We start from the raw sequence: 15000 nt of genomic DNA, 5'->3' as shown, positions 1-15000 counted from the left end.
TCATTCACAGTGATATAGTGAAAACTTGCAAGATGTCTCTCTTTGCACCAAAGATTACCAGCCTGTCACTGATGATAATATTATTAGAGCAGTCACCATTCGGTACATGGCAGGGCTCGCTTTATCCAAAGAACTAGTTTTTGCGAGATGTATTGCAACTGAGAATCTTGGGTTTGATTTTTATTAGAAAGTTGGACCCTTTGAGGGAGATGTTAGGGGCACTTATAAGACATTTTGTTACTACATGATATTTAAGAAAATCACCAATCTGGGGCTGCCCACTTTGTTATTAAATGAATAGGACAATCCCATATTGGTGGTGAGTACTCTTTACGTTGGGTAAATTATTTTGGGTTTAATTGAGTCTGAGTCCGTCAATGAGCCATCCTTGTGTGTGCGGAAAGGGTGTGTTTGGAATCAAGGACCACAAATAAACTCTGTCAATTTTTATTCTATCTTTAATTTAGATAGCATTAACAAAATCAAAATTTATTAACAAACCATTACCACCAAGTGTAACATGATACAATGAAAGGACGCAAAGTGGGTAATAGTAGATGATCCTGCGCTCTACAATGTATAGTCTACCATAAATTGAAATATTAAATACTTGAGACATCACAGAAAATATCTGTCTGTAGTCATATATGGTAGGTAAATGCAGTTCTTCTAGTTCATGTTCTTTCTTTGCCATTTTGTCCTGTCTTGTATAAAATTATGGGACCTATGCAAAAGAATTGTTAGTACTGCAACTGTTAAAGGGAATCTGTCAGCGATGCATCACTTAATTATAATAATAATTTGATTTATATAGCACCAACATATTCCGTAACACTTTACAATTAAGCAGGACATGTACAAACAATAAAAACATTACAAAGTAACACAGTTCAACAGTTTCAGGAGTCCTGCTCGCAAGTGTATATACAATCTGTAAGATTTAGTTTACTAGTTGCAGCAATTGTGATAGAATCAGCATTTTCACTGCTGTAGATGTAGCAGTGCCCAGAAGGCTGACTCCGCTCATGTCATATAGCTTTCTACATACATTGTGTATTGACAGTCAGCTGTTAATCAGTGGTGGGGACATGGTTGGACTAGGAGGCACAGGGACAGCTAGTCCGGCACTGATAATCTCCTGCTGCTAAAACATTTTTTTGTATTGAGAGAACATCACACAGCCTAATAAGTGACATATACCTGGAATTAGTGTCTTACCCCTACCTCATGATGTCCTCAGATTACATAGCAAAATCCCAGTGACGAATTCCCTTTAAGGCTATGTGCACACGTTGCAGATTTGGGTGCAGAATTTTCTGCACAAAATCTGCATCTCCTGGCAGAAAACGCAGGTGCAGATTTGATGCGTTTTTCTTGCAGAATTTGTGCGTTTTTGTGGTGGATTTGCAGGGGATTTTGTGCGGATTTCATGCGTCTTTTTTACCCCTGCGGACTTCTATAATGGAAGGGTGCAGAAATGCTGCAGATCCACACAAAAGAAGTGACATGCTCCTTCTTTCAATCCGCTGCGCTTTCCATGCGGATTTTTCTGCACCATTTTTTTCCCTATTGATTTACATTGTACTGTAAATCACTTTGCGGATCTGCAGCGTTTCTTCGCGGAAAAAAACGCTGCGGATCTGCACTACATCCGCATCATGTGCACATAGCCTAAGATGTTTTCTCACACAAAACATTTTGAACAACACCACCGCAGTTTTTTTGAGCCAGAAGATAATTTGTCAAGAAGTCGAAGTCTTTCCCATATATTTCACATTCCTCGTGAATCTGCTAATGACTTTTGTTCCAAAAAATTGCGACAACTGCAGTGACATTTTTTAAAAAAATGTGCTGTATAAAACCACCGTATAAGGGGTTTGCAGTGGTTGAAAAAATATTTGCTCTTCCTCTACAAACAGTGCCGCTCCTGTCCATAGGATATGTCTGGTACTGCAGCTCAGACCCATTGAAGTGCAGCACAGAAATGGTTAAACTTGGTCCTTAAAGGGAACCTGTCACCTGAATTTGGCGGGATCGGTTTTCGGTCATATGGGCGGAGTTTTCGGGTGTTTGATTCACCCTTTCCTTACCCGCTGGCTGCATGCTGGCCGCAATATTGGATTGAAGTTCATTCTATGTCCTCCGTAGTACACGCCTGCGCAAGGCAATCTTGTTTTTGTTTCATGTTTTAGTATTGGAATGTGGTCCGTAAATCAAGCCCCGTACCTTCTGTTAGTGAATCCCTTAGGCCGGAATCACACATGCGAGAAACACGTCCGTGGCTCGCATGTGAAATGCAAGCTCTGGTGCCAGCACTTCAGAGCGGCGCATGCGGCTCCATGTGTTCCTATGCGGCGGCACGCTCCGCTCTGGAGTGCCGGCGCCAGAGCTTGGATTTCACATGCGAGACACAGACGTGTTTCTCGCATGTGTGATCCCGGCCTTAGCTGATAAAATGAGGATCCAACCTCTTGAGTCATTCAATGCTCTAGAAATACTTCATATAGTAGCAAATGTATAAATATTTATCAAAAAGTGCTATACATCAGCATATATTGTGTCATGAGATCTAGAAATCAAATTTGTTACCTAACACTAGTAAATATAAAAACCTATTTCTTTAATTTCCAATCTTCAATAAACTAATACCCTGACATCTACAAATTCTAGCAACTTCTGGTCTTCTGTAGACGCGTTCCTACCTCATCTAGATTATCAATAGAGACTTCTATCATTTCTTACCAGTATGATAAAAGTGAAAGATCAGGTCATTCTGGTCTTGCTTTATTATCAGTCAATTTGCATCAACCCATGCTAGACTGTCAAAAGTACAGGGCCAGCTCTTTCTTTCTAGGGCCATTGTCAATGCTAAAGCCTATGATACCTTTTAGTTCACTGCATGTGAAAGGAAGACCATGCTATCCCTCTATACACAGCTGGCCTTTTTTTGCATACCCCAACTATAACATTAGTACTTCCTTCCTCTAAAAGGAGCTTGTTAGACATCGGGACCCTGAACACAAGACTATAGTCTCATAAGGAGAGATGCTATAGATTCCTGCAGTCTCTTTAGTACATCGCTAGGAAATCTGTGTTGTGTCCTCAGATTGTTCTTCATCTGCTTTTTCTTGAAGAACCTCTGGAGCCTCTTCTTGGATGGTTAAGTGAACTTCAGATGAGGAGGATTCAGAGCTCAGGCTGCTGTCTACTACATTATAGTCTGTGCAGAATCGGCTGGGCACAAAACTGTCCTGAAGGACGGTGAACACAGTGCTCGGCTGGGGTGGCTTGGATGAAGAAAGAGAAGAAGTACTCTTCCTGGTCTCTGTCCAAAGCTTCTCCTCATCCTGATAAAGTAGTAAAAGTTTGGATTCTTTCTCCTTCTTTTTTGATCGCATGTAGACAAACATGATGCCCGTCAGAAATATTCCGTAGAAGGACATGACGATCAGAACGTAGAGATACTCATTGTTATCCTTCCCACTGCTTACTTGGCTTGGCGGTTCCTGATACAAGCTCATGTCTTTGCCTGTTACGGTCCCATTAACCATTTCTTCCATCCTCAACATTGAAGCAGGAGTTCAGTGTATCAGTTGGATCTGCATGTAGAAAAAAAAATCCACGAATATTTCCATAACATAACACTAGATACAGATGTAGAATAACTCAGAAGTAAATTCACACACATTACATTTGGCATTCATTTCTCATTAAAACCACAAGATGGGTTGGTAAATGCCCTGGCATGTAAACCATTATGGTGTTCTCTTGGATGCTGGGTCATCCAGGGCCATAACTAGGCTTTCCATCACATGGGGCAAAGGTTTAGCTCACTGCCCCAGTCTTGTGCATAAATATAGTGCCAAATTGTCTTTTTTGGAGCCCCCTGTGGTATGTGAGGCTGATATCTGCCATAGTTATGCCCCTGAGATCGCAATGACTTTATAAATGATGCCTTCAGGGAGACGACCATTATGGGCATTGTCATTGTTAATATATGTCGTAAATGTATAAGATTTTATTATTTATTATTAGTGAGGAGCGAATATACTCGTTACTTGAGATTTCTCGAGCACGCTCGGGGGTCCTCCGAGTAGTTTTTAGTGCTCGGAAATTTAGTTTTTCTTGCCGCAGCTGAATGATTTACATCTGTTAGTCAGCGTAAGTACATGTGGGGATTCCCTAGCAACCAGGCAACCCCCACATGTACTTTCCCTATCTATTTGTCTTTGGAATGAGATTGGAGTAATGGCTGGAAAAACTGCATACAAACATACAAATGGACCCTGTAATTTAAATCATCTTTGGCACATCTTATACTTGTCCTTATTTATACACTATAGCGCCCACTTCATGGCCTGACCCTGATAAGGACACTGCCAATATTGCCATCACAACAGCACCTGCCATCTGACAACTCTTGCTAGCCTTTCTTCACAGTACATTAGACAATCTGCTAACCTATAGCAACATATGTAAACCTGGTTAGATTCTTTATAACTAAATACACCAAAAAGGGATACATTTCTAAAAATTGTCTAACAGAAAAATTAACTTTGTTTTCCCTTAGCAACCAATCACAGCGCTGCTTTTATTTTTCAAAAGCAGAATTTGAAATGAGAGCTGTGCTGTGATTGGTTGCTATGGGCAACAAAGACAGCATTTTCTTCTACACGGTGTCACAAATATCCCCTATTCCCTATAATGATTGGTCACATTATACTTTGGCATTAGTTTGAATACTTCGTGTCATGCACAGTATATTCTGTGTGGAAAGAGTTGTTCTCATGGATGATGTTGGAATTGTCCTCCATAGGAAGTGGTGAATCGTGTGGTTAGGGAGCAGTTGTCAGTGACTCCTTGTTGTCTGACTCTGCATAAAGTTATGACAAATCTTATGTAATACAATAACTGTAACTAAACCGTTCTATTATATGATAGGGATCAGTCACTATGCTAAATAAATAGGTTCTGTTACCCTTAGAATATCATGTCATCCCACAGTCTGTATGGTATTGTGTCACTTTCCTATCTACGGTTCACGAAATATTAGTGTCCCTCCCTGGGTACAGTGCCTGGCACCTGTGATGTGGGATCATGTTTTATGCTTATGGGAAACAAAGACATTACACGCTTTGTGGAGGCCATTGTGTAAAAGGTTTGCTGCCTCCACCAAGTCTTTTACATTTTTAGAGGTGCACTATATAGGGCACCCGTCATCTCGCGTACATGCAGTCCGATCTGTGGGCAGCACGGTGTAGAGAAGGAGACGCTGAGAAGAACAATATGTAGGATTGCTGGAAAAGATTCGGTAAAACTTACATTTTATTCATTGAAATCCCTGGCGCATATGTATATGAGTCCAGTGGGCGGTCCTACTAGTGATTGACAGCTATCTCTGCACACAGTCATACAGGGAGGACTGTAGATCACTAGTGGGAACGCCCACTGGACTCATATACATACAAATATCATAGTTTTCAATGAATTTAATACAAATTTTACTGAATCTTTTCCCACAAAAATGTATATGCAGCTGATCATCTCCGCCTGCTGTATAAAGCCTGGCTGCACATTAGATACCTTTTTAAACATGACAAGTTTCCTTTAAATATTTTCAGACTCCCATATCTTGCTGCTAAAACTTCTGAAAAGGGAACCTTGGTAATGAAGGGAGCATAAGACTTTCCCCTTGCCACATTACAAGTCATATATCACCGGCACTACAAACATATGATGTAGTTTCCTACCATCACTACTGTTTAAAAATGTGGTTGAATTAATACTGGAGAGGAGGATGACGGCTCACATTAATGATCCTTATTAGGGTAAATAACTTTAAGGTTAGCAAACGTTGGGTAAATTCTGCCATACAAGGTATGAGTGGTGGGGATAAACAAGATATTTTACACAGCCCATTCTATGAGACTCCATATGTATATAGCGAAAATAGAAGGCGAACAATTTTTTTGTGCAAATCTAAAATCGACCCATCCGGCATTGTCTATGCTGTAGGTTATATTTGAACTGTAAAGTGCTGTGGAATATGTTTACGCCATTGAAATAAAATTATATTATTATTTGCATTACGTTGCAAAACACACACATATATATACAGCGCTGGCAAAAATTAAGAGACCACCACATCAAAGCCCTGTCATGGGCAGCCCAATCTCCAGACCTGAACCCCATTGAAAACCTCTGGAATGTAATGAAGAAGATGATGGATAGTCACAAGCCATCAAACAAAGAAGAACTGCTTACATTTTTGCACCAGAAACAGTGTGAAAGACTGGTGGAAAGCATGCCAAGACGCATGAAAGCTGGGATTAAAAATCGTGGTTATTCCACAAAATATTGATTTCTGAACTCATCCTGAGTTAAAAAAAAAATACAACATTTATTGTTTGGAACTTCGGAGACATGTTGTCAGTTTATAGAATAAAAGAACAATTTACATTTTACTCAAAAATATACCTATAAAGGGAAAAATCAGACAAACTGAACATTTTGCAGTGGTCTCTTATTTTTTGCCAGAGCTGTATGTATATATATATATATATCTATCTTCGTATAATGGTGAGCTATAAATACATAATAATAGTGACTTCATAAACAGTGTTATATCAAATATATTATATCCCAGAGCTATATGATCGCCCAGCTACCATTGTGCACAGTGGGATAAATTGTGTGGGATGTCGTATGTTATGGACTTACGTGTGAGTAGCACTTGAAGAGTAAATTCAAGAAGAAGTGCAGTTCTTGCTCCCTGAATCCCTGGAAAGCTGAACTGGTTTCCACCTGATGTTCTAGCGTCTTCCGATGCTGCAGGGTCATATATAGCCAGCTGTGGACGTCTGCGTGACATGGGATAGAAGGAGGAGGATGGAGGCTTGTGCTTGAAGACACGCAGAACATCCCACTGAACCACAAGGGGGAGAACAGAAGAAAAGAAAATGAGTGAGAAACTTCTAGTTCTGATTAAAATTAGGAAAGTAAATGAAGCCAAAAACAAATTGCTATACTGGGTTATCCTCATAACTACAGGTGAAGACAGGACTGGATTCAACCATGGAACTCTTTCAGATTAAGTCTTCATTCAGGAGTAGAGTGTAAATTGAACATGCATTACTGAAGCTGTGATATTAACCCTTCAGTGCCCCAAGCTACTGGACAGGGTAACAGAGTTAGGCCTCGCTCACACAAGCGTCTCCTGACGATTCAGCATGAGAAAAAAAAATCGCAGCATCGAGTGGCTCAGAATTCAGGTCACGTGCAGCCATACAAGTCTATGGGTGCGTGTAAAACATCTTGTGGCAGTCGGATGTCATCCGAATGCAGTCTGATATCCTCAGACTCCGACAATGGAGAAGATGAAGAAATTAAGTTCCCCGTCTTCGCCACACCCATGATCCGATTTTCTCGCATGAGAGAATTGTATCACAGTAAGCTGACACTGATCAGAGATTGAGCGTCATTAACATAATCAATCGAAGAAAGAATCAACGCTCGTGTCACCTCAGCCTACTTGGGAAAACTGAGGTGGGAAAGGAATCAAAGGCAGTTAATCCAGGCTTAATGAGGGTTGAGAAATCTGGAACAGCTCTTTATAGAGGGGTGTCTGCTTTTATTGATATAAAGGCCAATTTCTGCCTATATTCCAGTGCTGATTGTAGTGCTGATGTGGGCGCCCCTGCATGGGGTCCCCTTCTCCCTCCATGCAGGGACATCAGCTTACTCACCGCCCCGGTCCTCGGCACGGTCCTTTGTATGCTCCTGATTGTGTGCACGCCACAGTCTCGGCGGCACACCAAGTACATGAGTTTGCATGCTCCCACGTTCTTAAAGGAACAGCGTGGGTATATACTAAATGCGCTCCCAATTGCTGGGAGTCATCCTATATAAAAGACTCCCTCTCCCTTAGGCCAGTCTCACACGTCCAGATAATTCCGGTACCGGAAAAATCGGTACCGGAATTATCCGTGTCCGTGTGTCCGTGAGCTCACGTGGGCCATCCCACTCCGTGTGCCGACTGGGTACCACACGGAGCGTGCAGGAGACAGCGCTAGAGATAAACGCTGTCCCCTGCATCTGGTGCTGATGCATTTGCTGGAGAGAAGATATGAAAACCCCCCTTTTTTTTTTTTCCTTGTTTAAAATAATGATCCCTGTCCCTAACCCCCTCCCACCCCCTGTGCGCCCCCCGCTGTTAATAAAATACTCACCCGGCTCCCTCGCAGCGTCCTGTCCTCGCCGCACCTTCACCTTCTCGCTTATTATAGTAATGAATATGCGGCTCCACCCCTATGGGAGATGGAGCCACATATTCATGACTGTAATCGGCGGCCCCACGTGACCGCTCATACAGGAGAAGGTGCGGCGAGGACAGGACACTGCGAGGGAGCCGGGTGAGTATTTTATTAACAGCGGGCGGGCGCACAGGGGGTGGGAGGGGGGAGGCGACAGGGATCTTTATTTTAAACACGAGGACAAAAAAAAGGATTTTTCATATCTTCTTTCCAGCGAACGCTGCTGGAGAGAAGATATGAATGGCCGCTTCAGCAACACGTGGGGGGGACAGCGCTTACAGTAGCGCTGTCTCCTGCACGGTACACGGACTGCACACGGACAGCGTCTGTGTACGGTACGTGTTTTACACGGACCCATTGACTTTAATGGGTCCGTGTAATACGTGCGCTCCCACGAACACTGACATGTCTCCGTGTTTTGCACATGGACACACGGTCCGTGAAAACACGCTGACATGTGCGGTGACACATTGCTTTCAATGTGTCTACGTGAGTCAGTGTCTCCGGTACGTGAGGAAACTGTCACCTCACGTACCGGAGCCACTGACGTGTGAAACCGGCCTTAGGGAGTCGCTGAGCAATGTGTAGAATCATTAGTTAGTAAGGTGTACTACTAGTGAGTTGTAAGGTCCCCTGGTCCTGGTGCAGACAATGTCCTGAACTTCTATCCCTGGTACCAGTGTGTCCCATCTGGTATCTGTAGCTCCCTGATTCCGATGTGGCCAGTCCTGTATCCGTAGTCCCCTTGTCCCGGTGAGGTCAGTCTTGTATGCAAAGTTCCCTGGTCCTGGTGTGGCTAGTTCTTTACCCATAGTCTCTTGGTCTATAATGTATAATGTAATATATATATTACAGTAGTTGCGGTGTTCTGTGAGAAGCAGTGATTAAACACTAGGGTGAGAGACTAACCACACCAACCGGAACCATGAATAGCCAAAAAGTGTATCACAAGCAGAAAGTCAATTAAAAAATGCCTTTATTAGGTAGAAATGGCAATTAATAAAATAATTAATAAAATATATACACGTATTAAGACAGGGTTACAAGTATATATAATTAAAAAACAAAAACCATATCAGATATAAAATGGTGAACCCAAATATATTATTTTCAAGCTATATTCCCAATTCATGCATCACAAAAAATATTAATGTAAACATTAAAAACATTAAAAAAGTGGACAAAATCAATGTGAGTAAGTAAAAAAATATCATGTTTCCAGTCGGTGTGGTTAGTCTCATAAAGTACACAAGCACAGCCAGTGGTGAGCTCCAAATGGAGTTGACATGTGCTGGATATCTGGATCACATTGAATGATCCTATATGTACTCTGGTGGGTTACTTGGACTCTGTCCAGAAGGAATGAAGAATAAACTGCCCTAAAGTGTTCATCACCAGACAACTGCATATAGTGGTCAATGCAAGCTACAGAGAAGAAGTGCAGCTTAACAGAAGAGAATGTCCATTATAACAGCAATATATCCTGTATATATAACACATGTACATCACAGATAAGGATCAGAGTATTGTCTACTCTGTTTAACAACTTTAAGTAGTTTTTCTGGATAGAAAATGACTTGCACTTTTTAATCCATATATTTCAAACAGATTATATCATGGAAAATCAATTCATCATCTTTTAATTTATTAAACACGTTGTGCAAAGTACACATAGATACATTTCTGGGATACAAATACATGATATGTTTTATAGAAAGTGACTTTCCACAGTCTGGTATGAAATCATTGAAGTAGACTTGAGGGAAAGTTTCAACTAATGGGATTAAAAAAAACAGTGGAAACAAAATTCCAATTGGAGTCCTTTGTTTTTCAGATAATTATTGACTCTAAAATATTATAATAAAAAATAGTAAACAAGCAACATCAGTTACATGCGGCCTTTACCGGCATAGTATCCTCACATCACAAGTCCACACACCCTACAATGACCCCCACTTTCATGAAACGTGTCGGGGGCAAGAGATGAGTAACTTGCCCACGGCTATCTCCCCGCACCACTTTACATTTATTTGACCCAACAACCTATATACCCATATCCAAAAGTACAAACTACCGTGGGCACAGAAAGTATTCAGACCCCTTTACATTTTTCACTCTTTGTTTCATAAAACAAAGAGTGAAAAAAAGTTATTTTTTTCACATTAATGTACACTCTGCACACCATCTTGACTAAAAAAAACAGAAATGTAGACATTTTTGCAAATTTAATAAAAAAGAAAAACTGAAATATCACATGGTCATAAGTCTTTGGATCGCCCCCAGACGCAGGGCCGCGGGTTACTCGGTACCGGTCCTCTGCTGGCTCAGTTCTGGGGATGTCACGGTGGCTGGGCCCGGTCCGTGACCCTGCTAAGGGGCGTCCAATAAGGGGGTGATGGTGCGTAGTGCGAGGAATAACGAGGACACAAGGTTGCAGTCTCGTTACCTCTTTACTGAAGACTTCAGGATCCTCAATCCAGAGCACGCTTAACAGGGCTACCTGAGACCGGCCGGTCCGATGGGCACTTCCAGAGTTTCCTTCACAGATGGAAATCGTTGCCTACCACTAGCGCCTGTGTGTTGTAGTCCTAGCCTGCTGAGCATTTGGAATAGTGCTCACAACTGCTGTTCTCGTTCGTTCGTTCTCTACAGCTCTCTCTCTCTTTAGTTCCAGATGTTACTAGTTTCTCGTCCCCTAGGTATGTTATGGCTAGGACGCACCCGTATGACGGGAAGGCCTGGAGGTCTTCCGGGACCCTAGAGACGCCCCTCTCCCACTGTTGCCCCCTATGTCTTCGTAGGAAATTTAAGGTAGACAGCCAACCTATAATTAACTGTCCTGCGGAGTTCGAAGTAAGGCCTAGAGTCAGTTACTCCCGCGGTGTTCCGGCTACGCGCCTTAGTAGGATGTTGCCTCGGTCTCACGGCACAACTCCTACTGGTACTCCTTTGTGCTTGATCTCGTTTACACTGTTCCACAATATCCTTCCCTTCGTGTCTCTTTCTTAGGATACCGCCGCAAGGTAGTGCAGGCGCGGTTCCGTTACGTTCTGCTCTGTTCGCTAGGCACCTGCCAGGTTCCCACGCCTGACAGGGACCCCCCTGTGTCTTCTCCCTACAACACCCCCTGCCACGGGATGTTGCCTGAATCCAACCCAGTCAGCTTCTGCCTAACTTCCTCCCCAACCCCTAGTTTTACCAGTGTGAGGAGTGGCCCAATAAATAAAGCCTTTTTCTCCCCCTAGTGGCCGGAGTGTGAAGTGTAATGTGTTCTGGTGATACCTGGTCAGGAGAACTCCTTTAGTGCCATCAGACGTACCATCACTCCCCTTAGTGGCAGAGCGTCATACTGCTATGACCAGATCTCTGGGGCGCTGCACTCCCCTCCGGTTAAATCCAGTACTCCTGGACTGGGAAGAAGAACAACAATACATTGCAGCAAAAGACATACAAAATTTTGAAATGCTTAAAACAGGTAATTAGAATAATCCTTCCCTTTATGGGAGGTGAGAACACTTGAACGTTACAAACAAAAACAAAGGTTAAATATTTTTAAATAACATTCTGAATATAAATAACTCTCAGTATCCAGCCGGGTATTCTACCAAGTGCAAACTCTGAACAATAACTTTACTTTTCCTTTAAGGGCATATAAGCTGAACCCACTAAAGACCTACTATAAAATACTATATAAATAACTCAACTTTTCTTTCCGTTCTAGCTTCACCAATGCAGGACCGCCTAGCTCCTTGGCTGGGCCTACTGTCATTGTGCCGACCATCATTCTACGGTTCTCAGGAGGACTCTCTTTCTAACCCCTACGGGTTCACTTCAAGCTTTCCTGTCCTCAATCTTTATTAACATTATCAAACTTTACTAACTTTCAACATTATTAACGTTTCGATCTTTTCTAAGGCAACATGTCAACATTCTCTTTAAGAGGGAACCAAGTCTCTAGAAAGTAGTGCAGATTCTCTCTGTCTGCAAGTCCACTGAAAGCAAGACCTTCTGCGTCATGTCCAGAAGCATTATCTTCGCAAAGTCTTCTTTCGCTTGTAAAACCAGTAGGGAGCACCTTTAAGAAGGTGTAAACTATGTACAAAACAGTTTTGAATCATTCACTGTTCATGATCCGGCAGTCTTTTAAACAATGATGAACTTGTGCAAAAATAGAAAAAGAACTATAACAATAGGGATCCCAGGTAAACAAAGGGACCCCTAGGAGTTAACCCTGGACGGGTTTAAAGCAGCAAACAAGAAACAGTTAACTATGTACAATTGCGGGCTTCCGAGGTTTAGTGCTGTAATAGGTGACACGACATCAGCCGGTGGTGACCACGTACCAGCCGGGGAAGGTCTGGCCCTGTGTCACCGTCCAGCACCGTCTTCATTGGATTAGCAGCGGTCTGGGTACGAGCGGTGGTGCCAGTGGCAGACTCCGCAAGCAGGGTACCACACGCCGGGGTGGTAGTGCTGGGCCCTGTGGGGTCATGGGTCAGTGGAGTCCCGCCACCAGTTTCGGTCGTGATCGTAGATGGCGCGTCCACTAGCGCACGGCGTTTGACTCTCTTAGCATACCACCCTCGCTCACTCCAGTGGCGGGTGTAGGTCACATGGTCCCCTCTGTACAAGTTTCGGAGTGGAGGTACACTGCGGGACTGGGGTTCCACGTTGCAGCTAGTCACATAGACCTCGGTCAGCAGCCCTGGCTCTAATATGAAGCCACAACCCCTCCCCCGGTGGAAGGCCAGCACAATCCCCTGTTTTATCAAACTCTCAGGGCAGCAATTGACGAGGGGCACCCGTTCCTCTGGTTGGACAGTCTGTTCCATTCGTTCCTGGTCTTCCCATTGTGAAATCAAACTTTGTCTATACTGATCTCAGGTGAGCCTGATGATGTAGGAGCCCTCATGTCGGGACCCGTCTGGTTGGAACCGGGGAGCATTCCACTCAAAGACCACCCCCCTGGGGCTCATGTCTATCGGTGTACCCAGAGGTGTCGGCAGCGGGGGCAGAATCCCCTTCATGGTGTAAAGGGCCGCCACCACGATCTCAGTAGCGGGAGACCAGTCATCAATGGGCTGGGGAGCGGTCACCGGAGCCGGAGCGGTCGGTGGGGCAGGGTCGCTGTTGGTACCTGCGTCTGATGTGGTTCCACCGATGTCGGTCGGCTCCGCTGACGAGGACGCTGGAGTCCGCTGCGGCCCTGACCATGACTCCCCCCGGGCGGCCTTCCAGCACAGCTCCGACTTCCATTTCCTCGCCGTCGCCGACCCCCCCATCTGGAGTCGGGTGGTCCGATGCCTCCTCCGGCAACTCCAGGGGATCCGGGTTCCCCTGTGATGGCAAGCCCTGATCTGGCTCCGCTGGGCTGCGGTGATCCCGGGTCATTTCGTCGTCGTTCAGGTACCCACTGGTCATCAGCTCTGTCCCTTGGTCTGCAGCGGCACACACACGAGGCTCCGCCATTTTCTGGGGTTTGAGCTCCTCCATTCCTGAGCTCGTCATCCTGCAGCCGTAGTCGGAGTGGGCGGAGGCTGCTGTTCACGCCGTTTTCTTGATCTCCTCCCATGACACGCCCTCCTTCTTCTCCTGCGCTCCTCGTGGCGCGGCAATGGCGGCGGTTTTGGCGGGAATCATGCGGCAGATAGCAATACACAGTCGTTGCAATAAATCACAGTCCAACACGTTTTAGTCACAGTTCCAAGGCACACATGACCTGCTTCTCAGGCTTAAGTATGATCCTGTTCGCGACGCCAAGTTGGATCGCCCCCAGACGCAGGGCCGCGGGTTACTCGGTACCGGTCCTCTGCTGGCTCAGTTCTGGGGATGTCGTGGTGGCTGGGCCCGGTCCCTGACCCTGCTAAGGGGCGTCCAATAAGGGGGTGATGGTGTGTAGTGCAAGGAATAACGAGGACACAAGGTTGCAGTCTCGTTACCTCTTTACTGAAGACTTCAGGATCCTCAATCCAGAGCACGCTTAACAGGGCTACCTGAGACCGGCCGGTCCGATGGGCACTTCCAGAGTTTCCTTCGCAGATGGAAATCGTTGCCTACCACTAGCGCCTGTGTGTTGTAGTCCTACGCTGCTGAGCATTCGAATAGTCCTCACAACTGCTGTTCTCGTTCGTTCGTTCTCTACAGCTCTCTCTCTCTTTAGTTCCAGATGTTACTAGTTTCTCGTCCCCCAGGTATGTTATGGCTAGGACGCACCCGTATGATGGGAAGGCCTGGAGGTCTTCCGGGACCCTAGAGACGCCCCTCTCCCACTGTTGCCCCCTATGTCTTCGTAGAAAATTTAAGGTAGACAGCCAACCTATAATTAACTGTCCTGCGGAGTTCGAAGTAAGGCCTAGAGTCAGTTACTCCTGCAGTGTTCCGGCCACCGACTACGCGCCTCAGTAGGATGTTGCCTCGGTCTCACGGCACGACTCCTACTGGTACTCCTTTGTGCTTGATCTCGTTTACACTGTTCCACAATATCCTTCCCTTCGTGTCTCTTTCTTAGGATACCGCCTGCAAGGTAGTGCAGGCGCGGTTCCGTTACGTTCTGTTCTGTTCGCTAGGCACTTGCCAGGTTCCCATGCCTGACAGGGACCCCCCTGTGTCTTCTCCCTGCAACACCCCTTGCCCCAGGATGTTGCCTGAATCCAACCCAGTCAGCTTCTGCCTAACTTCCTCCCCAACC

General features: G+C 44.8%; 1 protein-coding gene across 1 annotated transcript; it reads right to left on the bottom strand.

The window, feature by feature from the left end:
* Positions 1-440: 440 nt before the first annotated feature.
* On the bottom strand, positions 441-6826 carry KCNE4 (potassium voltage-gated channel subfamily E regulatory subunit 4). Its single transcript, XM_069727670.1, has 2 exons — positions 6721-6826; positions 441-3599 (listed from the first exon to the last, which is right to left on the bottom strand). Exon 2 carries the CDS (start codon positions 3567-3569, stop codon positions 3081-3083), a length of 489 nt encoding a protein of 162 aa, XP_069583771.1. The 5' UTR covers positions 3570-3599; positions 6721-6826; the 3' UTR covers positions 441-3080.
* Between the last annotated feature and the right edge of the window lie 8174 nt (positions 6827-15000).

Source organism: Ranitomeya imitator, chromosome 5 (assembly GCF_032444005.1).
Source record: "Ranitomeya imitator isolate aRanImi1 chromosome 5, aRanImi1.pri, whole genome shotgun sequence".
Lineage (NCBI taxonomy): Eukaryota > Metazoa > Chordata > Amphibia > Anura > Dendrobatidae > Ranitomeya > Ranitomeya imitator.
The sequence above is the reverse complement of the archived record's forward strand: the minus strand, read 5'-3'. Positions and strand labels throughout refer to the sequence as shown.